Genomic DNA, 22,696 nt, shown 5'->3' with positions numbered 1-22,696 from the left:
GTGTAGGTGTCTTGCTTCCGGCCGACGTGTCTTTCAGGAAGAGGAGCTGGTGAGAAGACAGCAAAATGGCGCCTCCGGCCCCCGGCCCGGCCTCCGGCGGCTCCGGGGAGGTAGACGAGCTGTTCGACGTGAAGAACGCCTTCTACATCGGCAGCTACCAGCAGTGCATAAACGAGGCGCAGCGGGTGAAGGTGCGGCCGCGGAGGGGCGCGGGGACGCTGGGGGCGGAGGCGGAGGACGCTTTCTGGTGGCCGCGAGCCGCGTTCTGCGTCTAAAAACTTTCTCTTTTCTTCTCGCGTTTTTTGGGCCACCTCTTCCACAGTTCAGTGAGGAGTAGTCACTGTCCCATGACAGAACCCAGAGCAGTAACAGTTTACGGTACTGCTCACTCGTACAGCGTTCGCTCTGCGCCCTTGAAGGTGTTTTGAGTAAGGGAGGTGTTTATGCCACTGTAGTGACAATAAGCCTATTTTGTTCAGCCATACCTTCAGTTCCCGTGAGATGGAGACTGTTGCTTATCCTCATTTTACGGATGAGAACCCTAAAGTTCAGAGAAGGACGTTTCCCTGCCCAACCAGCCTGGTTATTTCTCCCAGAGCTTACCCATTGATTCATTCATTCTACATTGAGCACTTCTGTGGACGGGCACTGTATTCCGCTGGACTCAGAATGATAAACACAGTTTCCCAGCGCAGTGGCTCAAACGCCTGTAATTCTGGCGCTTTGGGAGGCCGAGGCGGGCAGATCGCATGCGCATAGGAGTTCGAGATCAGCTTGGGCAACATGGAGAAACCATGAGTCTACCAAAAATTAGCCGGGCGTGGTGGCGGGCACTTGTAATCTCAGCTACTGGGAGGCTGAGACAGGAGAATCGCTTCAACCCGGAGGCCGAGGTTGCAGTGAACCGAGATCGCGCCACTGCACTCCAGCCTGGGTGACAAAGTTGTAAGAATTAAAGAGGAAAGAAACACGAAAGGTGGCTTGCCAGTCAAGACAGGTTTATTTTAGAGAAAACAAACCTGAGAGGCGCCTTCTGGCGGAGTTGGGTCAGAGGCACACTCTTTTACAAACTAAGAGTTCTTAAGGATTCAGCGTCGGAGAGTTTATCAGAGGCTTGAACTGCTTCTGTGTCTCTTCGTTGTGCTTATCTGGGAGGGAGAGTTGTGTGTCTGTTTCCATACATCTTTCTTTTTTCCTTTTCTTTTCTTTTCTTTTTTTTTTTTGAGATGGAGACTCGCGCTGTCGCCAGGCTGGAGTGCAGTGGCATGATCTCGGCTCACTGCAACCTCCTCCCCCAGGTTCAAGCAATTCTCCTTTCTCAGCCTCTCGAGTAGCTGGGATTACAGGCGCGCGCCACCATGGCCCGGCTAATTTTTGTATTTTTAGTAGAGACGGGGTTTCACCATGTTGGCCAGGATGGTCTCCATCTCTTGACCTTGCGATCTGCCCGCCTTGGCCTACCAAAGTGTTGGGATTACAGGTGTGAGCCACCGTGCCCAGTCTCCCATACATCTTTCTGCAGCTGCAGGCATACCCCCCTACTCTGCTTTTAGCTTGCCTATTTTAGTGCACCTGAAGGGAAAGGAATGTGCTTATTAAGGCCCACTGTTTTACTGGGGCCCATTGTATGAAGGTGAAGTTTGGCAGTTACCCAAGAAATTTTCTTCCCACTCTCTCTCTGTCCGAGCTGTCTTTCTGTGTTTTACTGTCTCCTCTTTCTGGCTGCTTGTAGTTAGAAGTGATTTCCTGGCCGGGCGCGGTGGTTCACACCTGTAATCCCAGCACTTTGGGAGGCCGAGGCGGGCGGATCACCTGAGGTCAGGAGTTCGAGACCAGCCTGACCAACTTGGTGAAACCCCGTCTCTACTAAAAAATACAAAAATTAGCCGGGCATGGTGGCATGCACATTAATCCCAGCTACTTGGGAGGCAGAGGCAGGAGAATCGTTTGAACCCGGGAGGTGGAGGTTGCAGTGAGCCAAGATCCAGCCATTGCATTCAAGCCTGGGGAACAAGAGTGAGACTTCTCTATTAAAAAAAAGAAAAACTAAATTTCCTTAAAATGCATAAGGCTAGAAAGGGGGCTGGAACTTGAAGTGGCAGTGTTTGTCTGAGATGTTGGTGCTCTTACTATGTCAAAAGTGAGACCCTATCTCAAAAAAAAAAAAAAAAAGAAAGAAAAAAGAATGTTTCTAGTAGGCTTTCTTGTCTTCACCAGAACCCGCCACTGGAAAAAGAAAAAAAAAAGGCAGAGGGAGATTTGAGACACAGACATGATGGAAGCAGAGATGGGAGTGATGTGGCTACAAACTGAGGAATGTAACAGTCACCAAAAGCTGGGAGAGGCAGGGAAGTATCCTCCCCTAGAGCCTTTGGAAGGAGTGTGGCCCTGCTGACACCTTGATTTGGGACTTCTGGCCTCCAGGACTGTGACTGTGAAGGAATACTTTTTTTTTTTTTTTTTGAGACAGGATCTCACTCTGTGTCACCCAGGCTGGAGTGTAGTGGCATCCTCCTCCTCCTGGGTTCAAGCGATTGTCCTGCCTCAGCCTCCCAAGTGGCTAGGATTACAGGTGCCCACCACCACACCCAGCTAATTTTTTTTGGTTTTTTTTTGTTTTTGAGGTGGAGTCTTGCCCTGTTGCCCAGGCTGGAGTGCAGTGGCACGATCTCAGCTCACCACAACCTCTGCCTCCCGGGTTCAAGCAGTTCTCCTGCCTCAGCCTCCCTAGTAGCTGGGACTACAGGCATGTGCCACCACACCCAGCTAATTTTTGTATTTTTACTAGTGATGGGGTTTCACTGTGTTGGCCAGGCTCGTCTGTAACTCCTGACCTCATGATCCGCCTGCCTCAGCCTCCCAAAGTGCTGGGATTATAGGCATGAGTTACCATTCCTGGCCTAATTTTTGTATTTTTAGTAGAGGCAGGGTTTTATCATGTTGGTCAGGCTGATCTCGAACTCCTGACCTCAAGTGATCTGCCCGCCTCAGCCTCCCACAGTGCTGGGATTACAGGTGTGAGCCACCACGCCTGGCCAGGAATACTTTTTTTTTTTTTTTTTTTTTGAGACAGAGTCTAACTCTGCCACCCAGGCTGCAGTGCAGTGGCACAATCTCAGCTCACTGCATCCTCCGCCTCCTGGGTTCACACCATTCTCCTGCCTCAGCCTTCAGAGTAGCTGGGATTACAGGTGCCCGCCACCACGCCCAGCTCATTTTTGGTTTTTTTGTTTTTGAGATGGAGTCTTGCTCTGTTGCCCAGGCTGGAGTGTAGTGGCATGATCTCAGCTCACCACAACCTCTGCCTCCTGGGTTCAAGCAATTCTCCTGCCTCAGCCTCCCGAGTAGGTGGGATTACAGGCATGCGCCACCACACCTGGCTAATTTTTGAGGAATACATTTTTTAAGCCATCTGGTCTGTGGTAGTTCATGACAGGGGCCTGAGCAACCTCAGCCCCACCTGAGGTGGCCCCAGGGAGAGCACCTGGCAGTCTTTGCCCTTTGGTGCCCCCAGCACTAGGCTACCATCATGACGTTTCTGGGTTTCTGACATTTGCCAGTTGCCCACAAGATGGCAGGCACCGCCCAGCTGTTGGGGTTGAAGCAGCTCATAGGCCTTGAGTTGCTGACGGCCCAGTGCGGTCAGATCACTGGCTACAGGGACAGAAGGGAGGAGTTACTACCCCCAAGGTTTCCGGCTACAGGGCCCCCATCCTGTCACCTGCCTTCCCAAACAGTACCCTGATTCCTCAACCATGGCCACATCTTAAGCCACCTGGGGCCAGTGCTGGGGCCATCCTAGGGCCAGGTGACTTTGGTGGACGTGGCCTCCTGGCTTTGGTGGTTTCTGGGCTCCCAGGTGATCCTAGCGAGCCCTTGGGGTTGAAGAGCAGTGCTCTCCCACCCCAGGGACACACATGCGTCCTGATGGTAGGATCGTCCCTGGGAGTCGAGGAAAACCACAACGGTTCCAGAGCCTCACGTCAGGGTCACGGTCTGCACATTTGTTGTTGTTATGCTTCCCGGCACTCTTGTCTCTCCAGTGCACTCTGCAGCCTCTGAGCACTTCCGCACGCACAGTCTCCTGGGCACCTGCATTTCACACAGGGGCGGCTGAAGCCACCCTGGTGCCCCCGATGGCGCCCCACTGTGTCCTCACTTTGAAAGCCCAACAGCCAACTTTTGTCTCTTTTTTTTCCCTAAAGATAGACAGGGTCTCACTCTGTCACCCAGGCCGGAGTGCAGTGCAGTGGCATGATCATAGTCCACTGTAGCCTCGACCTCCCAGGCTCAAGCGATCCTCCTTCATGAACCTCCTGAGTCACTGGGACTACAGGTGCATGCTACCACACCTGGCTAATATTTATAATTTTTTTATAGACACGGGGTCTCAGACCGGGCACGGTGGCTCATGCCTGTAATCCCAGCACTTTGGGAGGCCGAGGCGGCTGGTTCACAAGGTCAGGAGTTCAAGACCAGCCTGGCCAATATGGTGAAACCCCGTCTCTACTAAAAATACATATAGTCACAGCTACTCGGGAGACTGAGGCAGAAAAATCTCTTGAACCCAGGCGGCAGAGGTTGTAGTGAGCCGAGATCACGCCACTGCACTCCAACCTGGGTGACAGAGCAAGACTCCATCAAAAAAAAAAAAAAAAAAAAAGACTATGCTTTTTACTATGTTGCCTATGCTGGTCTCAAACTCCTGGGCTCAAGCAGTGCTCCTGCTTTGGCCTCCCAAAGCACTGGGTTTACAGGTGTGAGCCACCACACCTGGCCTGTCTCTTTTTTAACTGAGGGTGGCGTGTGGCCCTGGGCTAGTCACCTAACTGATGTCCACCTCAGAAGGTTGATTGAGAGTTACTTATTTATTTTTTATTGAGATGGAGTCTTGCTCTGTCACCTAGGCTGGAGTGCAATGGCGTGATCTCAGCTTACTACAGCCTCTACCTCCCGGGTTCAAGTGATTCTCCTGCCTCAGCCTCCTGAGTAGCTGGGATTACAGGCGCCCGCCACCACACCTGGCTAATTTTTGTATTTTTAAGTAGAGGCGGGGTTTCACCATGTTGGCCAGGCTGGTCTGGAACTCCTGACCTCTAATGATCCACCCACCTCGGCCTCCCAGAGTGCAGGGATTACAGGCATGAGCTACCATGCCCGGCCTATAATATGTTTCTTTGCATACTTGAAAAGGTACATCTTTCACCTGTCCATCCCATTTGCAGGTGGGGCTCGATTTCTGCAGCCACCACCCTCTGCATGCCTTTGACATTCTTCTAGGAGTTATTTATTTAGATGGCATCTTGTTCCAAATCATAGCCAGATACCCACTCTGGCTACCAGGGCCTGAGCAGAAGCTGCTGGGTCCTCTTGGCAATGGCAGCCTGAGTCAGGCTGGGGCCAGGTCTGCGGCGGCCTGGGATGAGGACACTTTGACATCCACACTCCTCCCTCAGGCTGGGGAGAAGGAAGATATGTGGCTTGGAATCTGTGGTTCTCGGCTTCAGAGGACAGGGCAGAGTGACTCCCCCTGGTTTGGGCACTGGGTCCTTTGACCCTGTGCCTTGACAGCTGGCAGGCCCTCTTGCTGACAGCCTTCTCAGTCCCCTCTGTTTAGAGGTTGTTGGAGTGGCGATGCCAAGGTGGCTGGGCCCCTTCCCAACTGTACTTTCCTCTCGAAGCCCCAGGGGCCTGGGCGAGCACCCTCAGGCCATGGGCTGAGCTGCACTGTGCCCACCTGCCATGGGCACCCTGGGAAGTCAGCCAGCCTCCGGGGGCAGCATGCAAAGCTGTGTTCTGGAGGAGCGGCCCCAGCCTCCCTGCCTGGCCTGGGCTCAGGGGCAGCTTCATTATCGTCCCAAAATGGATGTTGCCACAGGTTACCTCCCTCTTGCTCCTCAGTTCTGTGCAATGGCTGGGCTGTGGGGGTGTGGCCCAAGTACAGAGCCATTCCCAGGGTCTCCCCTGGCCGGGGCTGGACACAGATGTCACCACACTGGGGCATCCAAACTGAGCTCAAAATGTCTTGAGACAAAAGCAGAACAGAATCAAGCCACAGTGGCCCCACGTCCAGAAGTTAGAGGTGCGGGTGCCACCCTGGCTTCTTAAGTGTGGCTGGGGCAGACACTGAACTTGGGAGCAAGCCTTCTTCCTGGGGTGGTGTCAGCGCGGGATGAGATCAGGCACCCCCCATGTAGGGTACCCCCAGCAGAGGCCACTCGGGCTACAGAGGATCAGGGCTGGGACTCAGACCTCCAACCCTGCCGGAGAAGCCACCTGTCCCCAGTGTACAGGGGCCTGTCTGTCATGCTCACCCTGTGTGGGCTGCACTGGGCCTCCCACTGTGCGTCCTGACTCACATTGGTTCCCACAGCTGTCAAGCCCAGAGAGAGACGTGGAGAGGGACGTCTTCCTGTATAGAGCGTACCTGGCACAGGTGAGTGCGGGCCTTGGCCGGGGGCAAGAGTGATGAACAGAGTAGAGGGTGGGGCTGGGGACAGGAAGGCACCACAGAATGGGTGGTGGGGACAGTAAACAAAGCAGGGACCCAGGCCTGCAGTGTTCAGTGACTGTGAACAGCCAGCGCAGCCAGCATGTGAAGGTGGCTGTGTCACGGAGGCCTGAAACTGCCAGGCCAGGGGGCCTGGGTCACAGCTTCTTGATTTTTTTTTTTTTTTTTTGAGACGGGAGTCTCGCTCTGTCATACTCGATCTCAGCTCACTGCAACCTCCGTCTCCTGGGTTCAAGTGATTCTCCTGTCTCAGCCTCCCAAGTAGCTGGGACCACAGGCATGCGCCACCACGCCCGGCTAATTTTTATATTTTTAATAAACACGTGGTTTCACCACATTAGCCAGGGTGGTCTCGAACTCCTGACTTCGTGATCCACCTGCCTCCGTGATCCACCTGCCTCAGCCTCCCAAAGTGCTGGGATTACAGGCTTGAGCCAACGCGCCCAGCCGATTTTTTTTTTTTTTTTTTTTCTAAAATAATTGGTAGGAGCCAGGCACAGTGGCTCACACCTGTAATCTTTGGGAGGCTGAGGTGGGAGGATCACTTGAAGCCAGGAGTTCAAGACCAGCCTGGGCAACATAGTGAGACCCCCATCTCTACAAAAAAAATTAAAAAATAAGCCAGTCATGGTGGCATGTGCCTGGAGTCCCAGCTACTTGGGAGGCGGTGGCAGGAGGATCAGTTGAGCCCAGGAGGTCAAGATTACAGTGAGCCGTGATCACGCCATTGCACTCCAGCCTGGACAACATAGCAAGACCTCGTCTCTAAAAAAATAAGAATGGGGGCTGGGCCCGGTGGTTCATGCCTGTAATCCCAGCACTTTGGGGGGCCGAGGCGGGCAGATCACCTGAGGTCAGGAGTTCGAGACCAGCCTCAACATGGAGAAACCCTGTCTCTACTAAAAATACAGAATTAGCCAGGTGTGGTGGTGCATGCCTGTAATCCCAGCTACTTGGGAGGCTGAGGCAGGAGAATTGCTTGAACCTGGGAGGCAGAGGTTTCGGTGAGCCGAGGTCACGGCATTACACTCCAGCCTGGGCAACAAGAGCGAAACTCCATCTCAAAAAAAAAAAAAAAAAAAAAAAGGCCGGGCGTGGTGGCTCACATCTGTAATCCCAGCATTTTGGGAGGCCAAGGTGGGTGGATCACAAGGTCAGGAGATTGAGACCATCCTGGCTAACACAGTGAAACCCCGTCTCTACTAAAAATACAAAAAAATTAGCCGGGCATGGTGGCGGGCGCCTGTAGTCTCAGCTACTCGGGAGGCTGAGGCAGGAGAATGGTGTGAACCAAGGAGGCAGAGCTTGCAGTGAGCCGAGATCACGCCACTGCACTCCAGCCTGGGCGACAGAGCGAGACTCCGTCTCAAAAAAAAAAAAAAAAAGGGGAAGGAACCATCTAGGAGGGAACACAGTGAAGGACGGGCCCCCGGCTGCAGATGTGACAGTGGTATCAATCTGGGCATCCTCAGAGGGCCAGTAGGTGGGCAGGGCTGGCTGGGGGCATGTCCTGCTTTATAGAAGCGCATGTCACAACCCCCATAACTGCTGCTGCCCTGCCCCCAGGTGACACGCCCTTCACCTCACCACCAGAGGTGGACAGCTGCCAGGGGATAGACAGTAACCTACCAGGGTCCCTAGCTCAAGGCATGGGCAGTGTGGCCCTGCAGATGAGGGCACATCTGGCTGCTCATGACAGGTGACGCCATGCCAACCTCCACAGTGTACTGCAGTGGAGGTGGCCCGTGCTGGGCTGAGGGGTCCCTGGTGGGGCAGGGGCTTCCTGTCTGGGGCTCTCCCTGCCAAGCTGAAGACATGGAAATCCTCTGGGGTGGACGGGTGCAGCTGACGCCTTGTCCCTACTGCAGAGGAAGTTCGGTGTGGTCCTGGATGAGATCAAGCCCTCCTCGGCCCCTGAGCTCCAGGCCGTGCGCATGTTTGCTGACTACCTCGCCCACGAGAGTCGGAGGTGAGGCCCCAGAGAATGGGTTGGCCTGAGGCGCGGGGCCATCTTCAAGGCCTGTTGGTTATGAACCTGGGTGGGCGGGGGCATGGCGTGCAGCGCACAGCATCCCTCAGATTAGGCGCCTCTCCCCTCTGCTCCCCTGCTGCTTTGTGCCTCAGTTTCCCTCACCTGCACAGCAGTGGGGGGCTGGTGATGGATCCTGCTTCAAAGGGGAGGGTCAGAGACAGTGCTGTGTGTGCACACGCCCTCATGGATCACAAGGCACTCTCTGAACCTAGAACTGAAAATATCCATTACCGAGCAGCCCTCTGCAACACCCAGAGCCCCAAGACAGCCCAGGGCACAGCGGGGGCAGGGCCCTCCCATCAGTTTTCTTATTTATTTATTTAGAGACGGAGTCTCACTCTGTCACCAGGCTGGAGCGCAGTGGTGTGATCTCGGCTCACTGCAACCTCTGCCTCCTGGGTTCAAGTGATTCTTGTGCCTCAGCCTCCTGAGTAGCTAGGACTACAGCTGCGTGCCACCACGTCCAGCTAATTTTTGTATTTTAGTAGAGACTGGGTTTCACCGTGTTGCCCAGGGTGGTCTCGAACTCCTGAGCTCAGGCGGTCTGCCCACCTCAGCCTCCCAAATCCTATCAGTTTTCTAGTCCCAGCTAGTTGGGGACTGCAACCTGCCAGTATCTCCCCTGGAGCCCAGTGGGAGGGCGGGTGAGGCCACGCCTGTCCTGCCCCTGAGCCACAGGCCAGCGTTGGTCAAATGCCCATGGGTGGCAGCCAAGGGGAGAGGGGGCTGGGCTGTGGGGACCCAGGAACCTTGCCCCCTCCTGCTGTGGGGTCGGAGTGAGGGTCTGGCATGGGCAGACTGCTGTGATCCTGCTCTTCCTTGGCCCACGGAGGCAGTGTCCCAACTACCGCCTCCCTTCACTCAAAGAAACCTGGGGTTCCTGGGAGCTGACTCCTGTGCAGAGGCCGCATGGTGGGGTGAACGGTGTCCCCCAAAAGGTACGTCCATATCCTATCCCACATGCTTGTGAATATGATATCATTTGGAAAAAGGGTTTTTGCCGATCAGATTAAGAGATAAGGAGATGAAGACATGCTGGATTTAGGGTGGGCCCCAAAGCCAAGGACTTGTGTCCTTTTAAGAGATAAAAGGAGGGCTGGGTGCAGTGGCTCATACTTGTAATCCCAGCACTTTGGGAGGACGAGGTGGGCAGATCACCTGAGGTCAGGAGTTTTCAAGACCAGCCTGGCCAACGTGGTGAAACCCCATTTCTATTAAAAATACAGAATTAACAGGATGTGATGTCTGTGATTCCAGCTACTTGGGAGGCTGAGGCAGGAGAATCGCTTGAACGTGGCAGGCAGAGGTTGCAGTGAGCCAAGATCGCACTAGTGCACTCCAACCTGGGTGACAGCGGGAGACTGTCTTAAAAAAAAAAAAAAAAAAAAAGGAAAGAGGCCCACAGAGTTAAGCCCATGTGACAACAGACTGGAGTGACATGTCTGCTAGCCAAGGAGCACCACGAGTGGCCAGCAGCCACCAGAGCTGGGAGAGAGGCCTGGGACGGCCTTGCCCTCCAGCCTCCAGCTGGAGCCAGCCCTGCCGCCACCTTGACTTCAGACTTACGGCCTCCAGAGCTGTGAGGAACGAATCTCTGTTGTCCTTAACCACCCGGGCTGTGGTGCTTTGCCACAGCAGCTCCAGGACATTCAGACAGGTGACCTCCCAGGGCCACTGTTTCTCCCACCCTGCACTTACTTCACCAGCTGGAGTGAAGGCAGGGAACCCTGGGTCCCCCAGGAGCAGCAGCTGCTGTGAGCATCACAGAAAAGCAGCCCCGGAGAGCAGGCAGTCCAGGCAGGGGCTTGTGGTCCGTTCATCTGGCTGCACAGCCGTGACCTCATTGGCAGGATGCCCCGGGGACAAGGAGCATCCATTAGTAATTGGTTTTCGTTTTGATTTTGTTTTCTTGAGATACGGTCTTGCTCTGTCGCTCAGCCTGGCATACAGTGGCACAATCTTGGCTCACTGCAGCCTTGATCTCCCAGGCTCAAGTGATCCTCCCACCTCAGCCTCCCGAATAGCTGGGACTACAGGCACGCATCACCATGCCTGGCTAATTTGTATATTTTTTAGAGATGGGGTTTTGCCTGGCCGGGCGCAGTGGCTCACACCTGTAATCCCAGCACTTTGGGAGGCCGAGGCGGGCGGATCACAAGGTCAGAAGATGGAGACCATCCTGGCTAACACGTGAAACCCAATCTCTACTAAAAATACAAAAAAAAATTAGCTGGGCATGGTGGCGGGTGCCTGTAGTCCCAGCTACTCGGGAGGCTGAGGCAGGAGAATGGCATGAACCCAGGAGGTGGAGCTTGCAGTGAGCCAAGATCACACCACTGCACTCCAGCCTGGGCGAAAGTGCGAGACTCCGTCTCAAAAAAAAAAAAAGAGAGAGATGGGGTTTTGCCATGTTGCCCAGGCTGGTCTCAAACTCCTGGGCTCAAGCGATCCGCCCAGTAATTGATTTTGTTGCTGTTGTTTGTTTTTGAGATGGTCTCCCTCTGTCACCCAGGCTGGAGTGCAGAGGTGTGACCACAGCTCACCGCAGCTTCAACCTCCCAGGCTGAAGCCATCCTCCTGCCTCAGCCTCCCAAGTAGTTGGGACTACAGGTGCCACCAGGCCCAGCTGACTTTCTTACTTTTTTGTAGAAAAAGGGGTCCTACTATGTTGCCCAGGGTGGTCTTGAACTCCTGGGCTTAAGCGATCCTGCCTTGGCCTCCCAAAGCGCTGGGGTTACAGGTGTGAGCCACAGTACCCGGCCCCATTGGTAATTGTAACACCTTAGGATGACAACATTACAGTACCAACGCTACGACAACTGGCAGTGTTTATACACCCTTGTGTGCTGGAGCCTCAGGAAGCTTTGTAAGATGGTCTTGGGAGCTCCTTGCTCCTCCCCTGCATGATCCCTGTAACATGGTCCCTCAGCACGGGGAAACAGACTCAGACCTGAAGTCACTTGTCTGTCGGACCTGGCACTGTGGCGAGCCCTCAGTGGAGCCTGGTTGGTATCAGACATGCCATGCCCTCAGTGACACCTCAGACACAGGCCCTGGGCAGACAGCCCCCAGACGCGCATGGATGCTTACGGGGTCACAGAGCCACGTTTGAACCCAGAAGAACACCAGCTTTGGTCTAGGGTGGCCCCCTCACCTGCCTTCTCTTTTTAGCTGCTCAATAGCCATGGGGAATGGAGGGTCTGCGTCCAGTTAGGGACACGGAGGCATGGGTGACCTGTGCCCTCAGAGCTGAGCCGGTCCTCAGCCTCGCCTGGGCTCAAGCCTGGCCTTGGCCCACAGCACACTGGCCATCTTCAGGGTGCAGCCAGCACACTGGGCTCTCAGGGACTGAGGGCAGCCGCCCTGGCAGTGGGGGTGCCCCAGGGCTCCCATCCTTCTGCACGGCCCCTCGGCACCCAGGCCAACCTCCTGCTAGAAGACGTGGCCTTGAAGCCCACAGGGTTGATGGGTTATGGTCAGGAGTCCCAGCTGGGCCCACCAGCCTCCTCAGGAAGATGGGTGAGGTTGGTGTGAGACTGACGGTGCCTCCTCATGTCCCCTTGGAGCGCCCCACCCCACATCTCGCGGCCTCGGGTCCTTGCCTGGCCCAGCATGAGAGGTGCTTCATAGGAACGGAGGGAGGACGTGTCGGGACAGCTCGATGCTCGGCCTGCTGCTGCTCTGCACCCCCAGGGCCTGGCTCACCCTCTCTGGACCTGTCTGCTTCCAAGGAAGGGGACCCTCTGAGGTTCCACAGAGGCCACCCCAGCTGTGGGTCCTGAGCATCTCTGTCTTGCAGGGACAGCATCGTGGCCGAGCTGGACCGAGAGATGAGCAGGAGCGTGGACGTGACCAACACCACCTTCCTGCTCATGGCCGCCTCCATCTATCTCCACGACCAGAACCCGGATGCCGCCCTGCGTGCGCTGCACCAGGGGGACAGCCTGGAGTGGTGAGTGGCCTCCCTGCTCTGGGGCCAGCCCAGGGAGGCAAGTGCCCCCTGCCACATCTCCAGGCTGCGCACGGCCTCGCAGGCTGTCGTCATGGGAGCAGAGAAAGGTGGTGCTGAAATGAGGCCCTGGCCTGCTGTCCAGGCTCCAGCTCCCCTGCCCAGTGTGGGAGGCACTCCCATCTGCGCACCAGGCTGCGGATCCAAGGACATGGTGCCCAGGCTGCAAACCCTCTGTTCCCAAGGGCAGAGCAGAAAGTGGCTTTGTCTCTGCTCGGTTTCTGCGTCCCCACCCCCCACGAAGCCTTCTGTGTCTCGGCCCTGGGCCCAGTCTCTCAGGCCTCCCCGGGTCCCCCATACTGGCCCTCCTCCAGGGCCCTCTGGGGTTGGGGTGCTGAAGCCCTGCAAGGCTGGTGCCCCCCTCCACCCTAGGATGTGACTCCGGGCCATGTCCAGGGCACTGGTCACAGAAAGTGTGTCAGTTCTTCCCCGTGAGCTGTCCCTGCAGTGCCTGCCTTCCACTCTGAGTTGCAAGCTGGGCATTTCATGGTCACTGTGGATCTGCTCCCATCCCACCTCCATCCACAGAGGGCTTAGAATTGCAGGGCGAGCCAGGCATGGTGACATGCACCTATGTTTCCAGCTACTTGGGAGGCGGAAGCAGGAGTATCCCTTGAGTCTGGGAGGTGGAGGCTGCAGTGAGCCGTGATGGTGCCACTGCACTCCAGCCTGGGTGGCAGAGCCACACCCTGTCTCACACACAAAAAAGAAAATAAATAGGGATGTCACACTGTCGGTGAGCTGGCTGACTCGGTGCTGGTCCAGGTGCTGGCTCCTGTTGGCAGGAAAACAAGAACAAGAGGCCTCACGAGTAATTCGTGGTCACAGCCACCTGGGGCTGAGAGGGATGAGGGGACAAGGGGGCCTGCAGAGAGTGGGTGGCCCCAGGGCTCTGCTGCAGGTGCAGGTGCAGGGGCGGGTGCGTGGCCCTCCTCTAGGGCCTTGTTCCTGAGTGTTGATGCCTCCAGGGTGTCGAGTCCGGGCAGGGCCCTCCATCTGGAAGCACAGCCCATGGAGGCTGCTTCTCCAGATGGGCAGGGAGTGGGCCGGGGCCTGGAACCCCATCCTCGGTACCTCCCCCAGAGCTCCTGGGCCCGAGGATGCTGAGCGGTGAAATGTGGGAATGAGGGTGTCCTCCTCTGCTGGGCGGGGCTGGTGGTCCTAAGCACAGGACTTAGGAACATCCCAGACACACACAGTGAGCCCTGGGTGTGGAGCTGCCATGCAACGTGTCTGTGGCCACCCGCTGACCGCCCCCCCGCCCTGTCCTGCAGCACAGCCATGACAGTGCAGATCCTGCTGAAGCTGGACCGCCTGGACCTCGCCCGGTGAGCCCTCCCGCCCCTCTCCACCCGCACGGAGCCACAGCCCAGAGCGTCTGTGGTGCTGTCATTACTCTTGTCGTCTTTCCTTTCCATGGGGGTGGCTTGCTGTCGCTCAGCCCTTCCCTGCAGTATGTTGCCAGGGAGGAGGGCCATGGCTCTCTGTGCCTCAGTTTCTCTCTATGCAGTGGGTGGCAGGCCTCTCCCACAGGGTGAGGGTGGGCTTCATGGAGGGAGAGTGGAGGTTGTGCCCGGAGCAACATGTTACTTGGCCAGCTTGTAACTGTGCCGCGGGGCTGGCGGGGCCTGCACGTGGCATCACCAGGTCGGAGGCCATGGCTGGGGGTCCAGGACTCCCCTGCTGCCGTTTCCAAAGCCCTTGCCTCAGAGTTGTTCACACTGTAGTTCCGTTGCCCTTCCCTGCGTCCCATCCTCCATGGAGTGAGTCTCTCCTGAGCCCTACCTTGTGGTGGCCACCCTGGGGGGCCATAGCTGGCCCCAGTCCCACCTTCCCGGGGCCTGCACGTGGTCAGACGGGCAGGGTGGCTCGGGCACTTAGTCGTGGGGTATGAGCATGCAGTGGAGCACAAAGCGGGGGCCATCCCCAGGCTCCGGTGGGCCCCAAGTGGGGACAAGGCAGGGATGACCAGGCCAGGGCCCTCGGCCACTCAGCCCCTCTGTCATCTGTCCCCGCCCCAGGAAGGAGCTGAAGAGAATGCAGGACCTGGACGAGGACGCCACCCTCCCCCAGCTCGCCACTGCCTGGGTCAGCCTGGCCACGGTGAGCCCTAGGCCATGAGGTGGGTGGGCTTGTGGGCACCTGGCTGAGCAGGGTCTGTGGGCACCCCCGCCTGTGCCTAGGCTGCTGGCCACTCCAGTGGGGCTCCAGGATCAGGCCGTGGCCTCTGCCAGCCTGGCACAACTCAGCCTTGACTCCATTCCGGGCTTCTCACAGCCAAGCGACTTGGCCAGAGTCAGAGCGAAGAGATGGTGGGGCGGGGACAGGGGTTCCTGAGCCTGAGGCACAGGGGTACTTGAGGGTCTGGGTTGGCCTGGCAGGCCCTCCTCCCCTCAGGGCTTCCTGGGGTTTTCTGCAACTCAGCTTTGCTCTCCAGGGTCCTGGTCGCCAGCCAGGGACGGAGTTCAGTGTTCCCATAGCAGCGGTGGAGATGTCCTCAGCTCCCAGGCCTGGGCACCTCCGCTTGGCAACAGCCCCTCTCCTGGTTTCTGGGACTTGGCCCCCTTCTGAGCCACTCTTTTGTGTGGGCCTGTTAAAATGTGCTTCCTGGCTGGTCGCAGTGGCTCACGCCTGTAATCCCAGCACTTCGGGAGGCCAAAGCGGGTGGATCATGTGAGGTTGGGAGTTCTAGACCAGCCTGACCAACATGGAGAAACCCCATCTTTACCAAAAATACAAAATTAGCTGGGCTTGGTGGCATGCACCTGTAAACCCAGCTACTCAGGAGGCTGAGGCAGGAGAATCGCTTGAACCCGGGAGGTGGAGGTTGTGGTGAGCCAAGATCGCACCATTGCACTCCTGCCTGAGCAACAAGAGTGAAACTCTGGGAAAGAAAAAAAAAATGTGCTCCCCATCCCTGCCCGCCACGGGGCTGGAGCCTCACCCAGACAGACTTCCAGTGACCGTCTAGTGTGGTAGGACAGGCCCCGGCAGACCTCTCGGGTAGTTTGGGCTGTTTTCACTGCCTGCCTTGGCCTCAGGCTCCCCCTGCAAGTGTTCTGCTGTTCTGAGCAAGTGGACAGGTCAGGGCTGCTGGTCACAGAGCTGACTCCTCCTCCTCTGACGTGCCCAGTGACCCAGTGGTCCCCACTCAGACCCTGAGCCAGCCACCTGTGCACTGAGGCCCTGGAAGCCCCAGATTCCACCTCTGTGTACTCAGCACTCCGGGAGCTGGGTGGGAGGTGGGGCAGGAGGCGGCCACGAGTCTTTAGGCCCCATCAGCAGAGTACAAGTTACGGGTAGTCCCCATGGTGGAGTGGCTGTGCCTTGAACCGGGCACACCAGATTCGTCTCTGTGTAGTGCTGGAATCCCCCCCGCTAGGGGAGCGGGCTGGCGGGGGAAGGGCCGGGCAGCAGGGGCACAGGCAATGATGCGGGACCCTCCCTGCAGGGCGGTGAGAAGCTGCAGGATGCCTACTACATCTTCCAGGAGATGGCTGACAAGTGCTCGCCCACCCTGCTGCTGCTCAATGGGCAGGCGGCCTGCCACATGGCCCAGGGCCGCTGGGAGGCCGCCGAGGGCCTGCTGCAGGAGGCGCTAGACAAGGTAGGCACAAGCCTGTCCCAGAGTGGGGAAGGAGGGAAGGCCAGGCGGCCAGAGGGCGGGGTCAGGGCGGACAGAAACAAGTGTAGCAGAGACCCCCTGGGTGTGCGTGTGGCCCCACAGGGCTTCTAAGGCCCAGTCAGCAGCGAGATCCACAAAGCAGGGATCTCACCTGCAAAGAAATCCAGATTCCGGCCTCACAGAAATGGGGCATCTGGGCAGCCTGGGCCTCAGTGGTCTGAGCCGTCCTTGTTGTCACCTCAGCTACCTGGCCCGGGACCTGCAAGTGGGACCCCTCACCTGAGTACATATTCAGTATTGGAGAGACACTCCCAGTCCTTATGTAGGGGAGAGTGTGCTGTGGACAGGAGCTCTTCGTTGAGAGAGCGCTGCCTGCCCAGGGTGGCTGCAGTCGTCTCCTGCCTGATGTCTGCAGTCTTTTCTTTCTTTCCTTTCTTTCTTTCTTTCTTTCTTTCTTTCTTTCTTTCTTTCTTTCTTTCTTTCTTTCTTTCTTTCTCTTTCTTTCTTTCTTTCTTTCTTTTCTTTCCTTTCTTTTTTTTTTTTTTCTTTGAGATTGAGTCTCACTCTGTCACCCAGGCTGGAGTGCAGTGGTGTGATCTCAGCTCACTGCAACCTCCGCCTCCTGGGTTCAAGTGATTCTTTTGCCTCAGCCTCCCAAGTAGCTGGGATTACAGGCGGCTGCCACCACACCTGGCTAATTTTTGTATTTTTAGTGGAGACGGGGTTTCGCCATGTTGGTCAGGCTGGTCTCAAACTCCTGACCTCAGGTGATCCACCCGCCTCAGCCTCCCAAAGTGCTGGGATTATAGGCATGAGCCACAACGCCTGGCCATCTGCAGTCTTTATGAAGAGTTTATGTTATGTTAAATTAAAAATATATATACATTTTGTAAAGACGGGGTTGTTCTTGCTGTGTTGCCCAGGTTGGTCTCGAACTCCTGGCCTCAAGTGATTGTCCCACCTCAGCCTCCCAAAGCATTAGGATTATAGGTGTGAGCCACCATGCTTGGTGGATTTTTTTTTTTTTTTTTTTTTTTTTTTTTTTTTTTTGAGTCTTGCTCTGTTGCCCAGGCTGGAGTGCAGTGGTGTGATCTCGGCTCACTGCAAGCTCTGCCTCCTGGGTTCATGCCATTCTCCTGCCTCAGCCTCCCGAGTAGCTGGGACTACAGGCGCCCACCACCATGCCCAGCTAATTTTTTGTATTTTTAGTAGAGACGGGGTTTTGCTGTGTTAGCCAGGATGGTCTCAATCTCCTGACCTCATGATGCTGCCCACCTCGGACTCCCAAAGTATTGGGATTACAGGCGTGAGCCACTGTGCCCAGCCTGGATTATTATTTTTATAATCAGAAAGGACATCAAAGCTTTTTCCATTTTGGAGAAACGAATTTTGGGGGGTTTTTTGTTTGTTTTTTGAAACAGGGTATGCCACCATGCGTGGCTAATTTTTGTATTTTTTGTTAGAAATGGGGTCTCACTGTGTTGTCCAGGTTAGTCTTGAACTCCTGGGCTCAAACAATTCTCACCCTCCTTGGCCTTCTAAAGTGCTGGGATGATAGACGTGCGCCAGTGCGCCCAGCTGAGAAACAGTTTTAATCTACTGACAAACACTGGTGAAGCCCCCCTCTCTGTCTGACTTTCCAGGGGCCGAGTTATCATCAGAAAGTTGTTTGCAGAGCAGAGCGGGCCAAGGGGTATCAGGCTGGCCCCATCACAGGCCGGGTACTGCTCCTCCTGAGCAGGGTCTATCTTTAGCTCTGAGCAGTCAGGGCTGGTCAGGAACTCCCAGCCTGATGTGCAATCTCAGACAGGCTGTGTGTCCCTCGCTGCCCCAGGGGCAAGACTGGCGCCCTCCTCCACCACCCTGCCCCTCCCTGCCACCTGAGAACACTTGGATGCGTGTTGTGTTCATGGCCGCATCCTCTGGGGGCTTTTGTTACACCTCTCAGGTGACACGTTCCGTGACTCACCAGTTAGATGACTCCCTTCTGTCCTTGTCTCTTGAAACACCACCTGGGGCTGGCTGGCCGTGCCCCTTGGCCCTGGTGGCCTCCCTGTGGCTGTGGTCACCCTGCATTCTTGCTGGGTTTTGGGAGGCACTCAGGTCCCCCCACTTCCCTTTGGAGCCACCTCATGGCTGCTCCTGTGAGTGCAAGCTGGTGTCCCCCTTCATGGTGGAGACTGAGGCTCAGAAAAGTCCGGTCTGCAAAAAGGTGCCCTGCCATGGGCCGCCGTGGGCAGGTCGGGCTCCGGGCGCGTCCTGGTTGGTGTGTCTGTGCTCCAAGCAGACACCAGGGCTCTGGCTGGGTCTCCTGGCCTAGATGTTTCCTAGGGTCCTGTGTGCTGGGAGCCTAGAGTGAGTGAGTCAGGCAAGGTCCCCTGCCGAGGTTTCCTTCAAGGCTCCTTGGGAGCCGGTGCAGGGGTGGCAGGTCTGCCCATGGCCTCGGGGTTCGTTGTACAGCAGGAGTTGAGGCCATCTGGGTCTGGGCCCCATGGCTTTGAGATGTGTGGGACAAATACAACCTTCCCAAGTCTCTATGAACAAGGGGTCGTACCCCAGGCTGGACCACAGATGGGGAAACTGAGGCTCAGTGAGGCAGCTGGCCCCTTGGCACCGTATCATCTGAGATCTCCACCTTGCAGAGCGGTGGGCAGTGTCAGTCCCACCCCACCTCTGAGGAGGTGACCTTGTGTGGTGCTGCCTGAGGTGGGGGTGACGGGCAGGCATGGGGGCTGGAGTGGCTGACCCTGCCTCCCCGTGTCTGCCTGTGTCTCCAGGATAGTGGCTACCCGGAGACGCTGGTCAACCTCATCGTCCTGTCCCAGCACCTGGGCAAGCCCCCTGAGGTAAGCGGCCCCCAGGGCTCCAGGCCAACCCTAATGTCCAGACCCTGGGACCCCAGCCTGGGGTCCAGGCCCTAATCCCTAGGCCCCTGGGAAAACTCTGTATACAGTGTGCCTACCGCAGCCCACCACCCTCACAAACCCTGTGCCCCCCAACCCATCCTCACCTGGGGCCCTGCCCGACCTGCTCCCCTGAACACCACGATACATCCCTCACCATGTACGGAGGCCAGCTCCATGCCAGCGCCTCTCCAGGGGCAGGCCCATCCCTCCACCCCCACCCTGAAGGTTCTCCGAGATCAGCCCAGTCCCAAGGCAGGGTGAGGAGCCCCCTGGGGTACTGTGGCTCTCACCCCAATCCACCCGTCCAGCAGGTCAGAGCCACCGTGGGGTCCCCGTATTCGGCTCACCTGCCTCCCTGCCTCCCCTGCAGGTGACAAACCGATACCTGTCCCAGCTGAAGGATGCCCACAGGTCCCATCCCTTCATCAAGGAGTACCAGGCCAAGGTGAGCGGTGGGGGTGGCCTGTCCCCGAGAACCAGGCCAGGGGGCGCCTGAAGCTCAGCCTGGGCTCACATGCGCCCTCTCTCTCTCCCTCCACCTGTCTCCCCACACCCTGCCCCCACCCTGTGTTGCCATGTGTCTTGCTAAAGGAGAACGACTTTGACAGGCTGGTGCTACAGTACGCTCCCAGCGCCTGAGGCTGGCCCAGAGCTGTCAGGACCATGAAGCCAGGACAGAGGCCAGGAGCCCTGCAGCCCTCCCCACCCGGCATCCACCCTGCATCCCCTCTGGGGGCAGGAGCCCACCCCCAGCACCCCCATCTGTTAATAAATATCTCAACTCCAGGGTGTTCCACCTGATGATGTGCTCTGGTCACTTTGCTGGGGGCGTGTGGGAGCTGACGCTCAGGGAGAGTCCTGGGGCACTGGCATCCAGGGCTGTTCCTGGAGACCAGGGTCTGTGACGAGCAGCAGCTGTGCAGACCCCCACCCCGCCCCTCACACAGCCACAACCTGCTCCTGCCAGGCCAGAGGCAGCACAGCCCTGTCCCCATGCTTCACCCTGGCCCCTAGAGGCCACTGAGCAGCCCTGGTTGGCATCGGGGGAAACTGAGGCACAGAGAAGTCATGCCGCTATCATGAGGGGCACCAAGATTCAAAATGAGAACCCCTAGTGGCCTGGAGGAAGTGGAGGCCAGGGCAGGAAAAACTCAGGCCTCAGCTTAGCAAAGCCGGAGGGGCCCTGCGGGGTCAGCGTTAACCCCAGGTGCTGCTCCTGCCGCCCCGCAAACCCTCCTCCAAGGCAGAGTCCTGCTGTGCAGGGTCCTGGGGCCAAGCACCCAGCCGCGATGAGAGGCAGCCGCACCATTTAGGGAGGGAGGTGGGTGGGTGGCAGCAGGGCTGGCCGGAGCCTCCCAGATGCCACCATTGAGCTGTGCCCACCCGAACAACAAAAAGGAGCTGCCAGGCTAGGTTCTAGGGGGACAGGCACCCTGGCAGTGGGCATGACCGGTGCAGAGGTCCCTCGGTGGCACAGGGCTGTGAGGTCAAGGGGCGCTGGATGGGGATGCATGCCCTTTGACCTCTGAGCCTGGCCTGGGCTTATCTCCCAGGGAAAAGATAAGACACTGGGTTTCCCCAAGCCACACCCAGGCCTATTCATTTGAAACCAGACCCTGTCTCTGGTTGCCAGGGCAGGACAGCAAGCGACCCCCGCCCCCAGCCTGGTAGGGGAGGGAGGTGGCAAAAGAGGACTCCCTGGGCAGGGACATTAGGAGGGGTCCAGGCCGAGCTTTCTGGAGGGAGGAGACCTTGGGGTGGGTGGGGGGACACTGGCCTCAAGACTGACCTCCGCCCAGCCTTGGGTGCCTGGTCCCCAGCTGCCAGTAGAGCCGCCTTCCATTCCTGCCCTGCACCCACCCGTTGGCAGCCTCCTGGCTGGACCCGCCAAAAAGAAATTCGAGGCTGAGCTGGGGCCAGTGGGTGGGAGGGTGGCGCCTCTCCCATGACCGATGGGCGCCATGGTGACCAGATAGTGCTGGCCGAGAGGGTGGAGGGAGGTGGCTGGGACTGTCCACGGCTGCCCCACAGGCCTGGCTGGACCTTTGAGAGCATATCCCCCTCGTCCCCCTCTGCCTGCCAGGCAGGTTGTGGCGTTAGTCACATCTCTGGCCTCCGGCTGGACCTGAACTATTGGCCAGGCCAAGCCTCGTGCCCCACCCCTACACTAGGCCCCTAGTCCACATGGAGTCCACGTTCAAGAATAAAGAGTGGGGCCAGGCACGGTGGCTCATGCCTGTAATCCCAGCACTTTGGGAGGCCAAGACAGGCAGATCACTTGAGGTCAGGAGTTCGAGACCAGCCCGGCCAATATGGCGAAACCCTGTCTCTACAGAAAATACAAAAATTAGCTGGGTGTGATAGCAGGCGCCTGTAATCCCAGCTACTCGGGAGACTGAGGCAGGAGAATCCCTTGAACCTGGGAGGCGGAGGTTGCAGTCAGCTGAGATTGTGCCACTGCACTCCAGTCTGGGCAACGGAGCAAGACTCCAACTCAAAAAAAAAAAAAAATGAGGAGCTGTATGTATGTAGGGGCAGATGGTGACAAGTGCCAAGCAGACATGAAGACATGAGGGGCGTGTGAGACTTCAGAGTCGGGGGCAGCCTGAGCAGGTGGCAGAAGAGCCATGCGGGTACCTAGGGGAACAGCATTTCAGGAGGGGGGAACAGCTAGTGCAAAGGCCCTGAGGCAGGACAGAGCTTGGCATGTTGGAAGAACAGCAGAAAAGCCCACAGGTGGAGGGAAACAGGGCGCTGTGAGGGCGGCCAGTGAGGACTTGGGCTTTCCTTGAGTGGAACAGGAGCCATGGAGGGCTGCAAGCAGAGGAGGAACAGGCCAACAGCGTCGCAGCCACCTTCTCACCTCTGTGGGGTGAGGAGGAAGCCAGGATACCAGACAGAACCCCAGAGGGTAGTGGTGGTAGTGGTGGTGGTGGCAGGGAGTGGGGGGCAAGGCTGTGCAGATGCAGAGAGGTGGCCAGATGCAGGGCCACCTGGATGTGTTGTGGGGGACTGGGTGTGGGGCAAGGGGAAGGTGTGTTCACCTGTGCCCCTGAAGGTCAGGTGCAGGTGTGTGGGAGCCAGCGCGGCTGCTGCAGGACTCATCCCTGCATCCTGCACCTTGAAGGCCAGGTGTGGGGACATCCTGGGGGCTAGGATGGGGGGGGGTGCAGCAGTGCTTGGGGAGATGGCGGTCCTAACAGAGGTGACCAGTGTCTTCCTCGATGGCCTTCAGTGGCTTTGGGCACAGGGCTTTGTCAATGAACAGTGCATTGGAAAGTCACTTATGGTGGTCTCAATGATGTCACAGTCGATCCAGATTGAGAGTCCCTCCCACGTTGGCACCCACTCCTGCAGCCTCTCTGCAACTCCTGTATTAACCTGATGTTGGGGAGCCCCCCCCGGGTTCCCCAGGGTCACAGAAAGCAGCAAGTGACCCTCAGAGAACCCCCTAATCTCAGCAGCCCCCATCACACCTTTGTCCCAGTAGCCCGCTCTGCAGACCTGCAGAAGAAGATGCCTGGGAAGTGCCCAGGGTCCCCACGTCCAGGCTGGAACCCCATTGCCAAGCTCCTGGTGTAGGGCAGAGAGCTGCGTCTCCACTAGGTGCGCC

The 22,696-nt window shown here is 57.3% G+C and overlaps 1 protein-coding gene across 1 annotated transcript; it reads left to right on the top strand.

Annotated features, from left to right (window-relative positions):
- The first annotated feature begins 26 nt into the window (after window positions 1-26).
- Window positions 27-19,884, top strand: COPE (COPI coat complex subunit epsilon). Its single transcript, XM_019015689.2, has 10 exons — window positions 27-191; window positions 6,374-6,436; window positions 8,380-8,480; window positions 12,343-12,495; window positions 13,827-13,880; window positions 14,574-14,655; window positions 16,004-16,159; window positions 18,955-19,023; window positions 19,454-19,528; window positions 19,675-19,884. Exons 1-10 carry the CDS (start codon window positions 66-68, stop codon window positions 19,720-19,722), a joined length of 927 nt encoding a protein of 308 aa, XP_018871234.1. The 5' UTR covers window positions 27-65; the 3' UTR covers window positions 19,723-19,884.
- Window positions 19,885-22,696: the final 2,812 nt, after the last annotated feature.

The sequence above is a fragment of the Gorilla gorilla genome, chromosome 20 (assembly GCF_029281585.2).
Source record: "Gorilla gorilla gorilla isolate KB3781 chromosome 20, NHGRI_mGorGor1-v2.1_pri, whole genome shotgun sequence".
In the NCBI taxonomy this organism is placed as follows: domain Eukaryota; kingdom Metazoa; phylum Chordata; class Mammalia; order Primates; family Hominidae; genus Gorilla; species Gorilla gorilla.
Note: the sequence above shows the minus strand (reverse complement) of the source record. Positions and strands in the feature narration are given on the sequence as shown.

Excerpts from the sequence above, each read along its gene's own strand:
- COPE (XM_019015689.2), top strand. The coding sequence starts at position 66 with ATGGCGCCTCCGGCCCCCGGCCCGGCCTCCGGCGGCTCCGGGGAGGTA. Across the intron at positions 8,481-12,342 it reads CTCGCCCACGAGAGTCGGAG|GGACAGCATCGTGGCCGAGC; the intron begins GTGAGGCCCCAG and ends TCTGTCTTGCAG. Across the intron at positions 14,656-16,003 it reads CCTGGGTCAGCCTGGCCACG|GGCGGTGAGAAGCTGCAGGA; the intron begins GTGAGCCCTAGG and ends CCCTCCCTGCAG.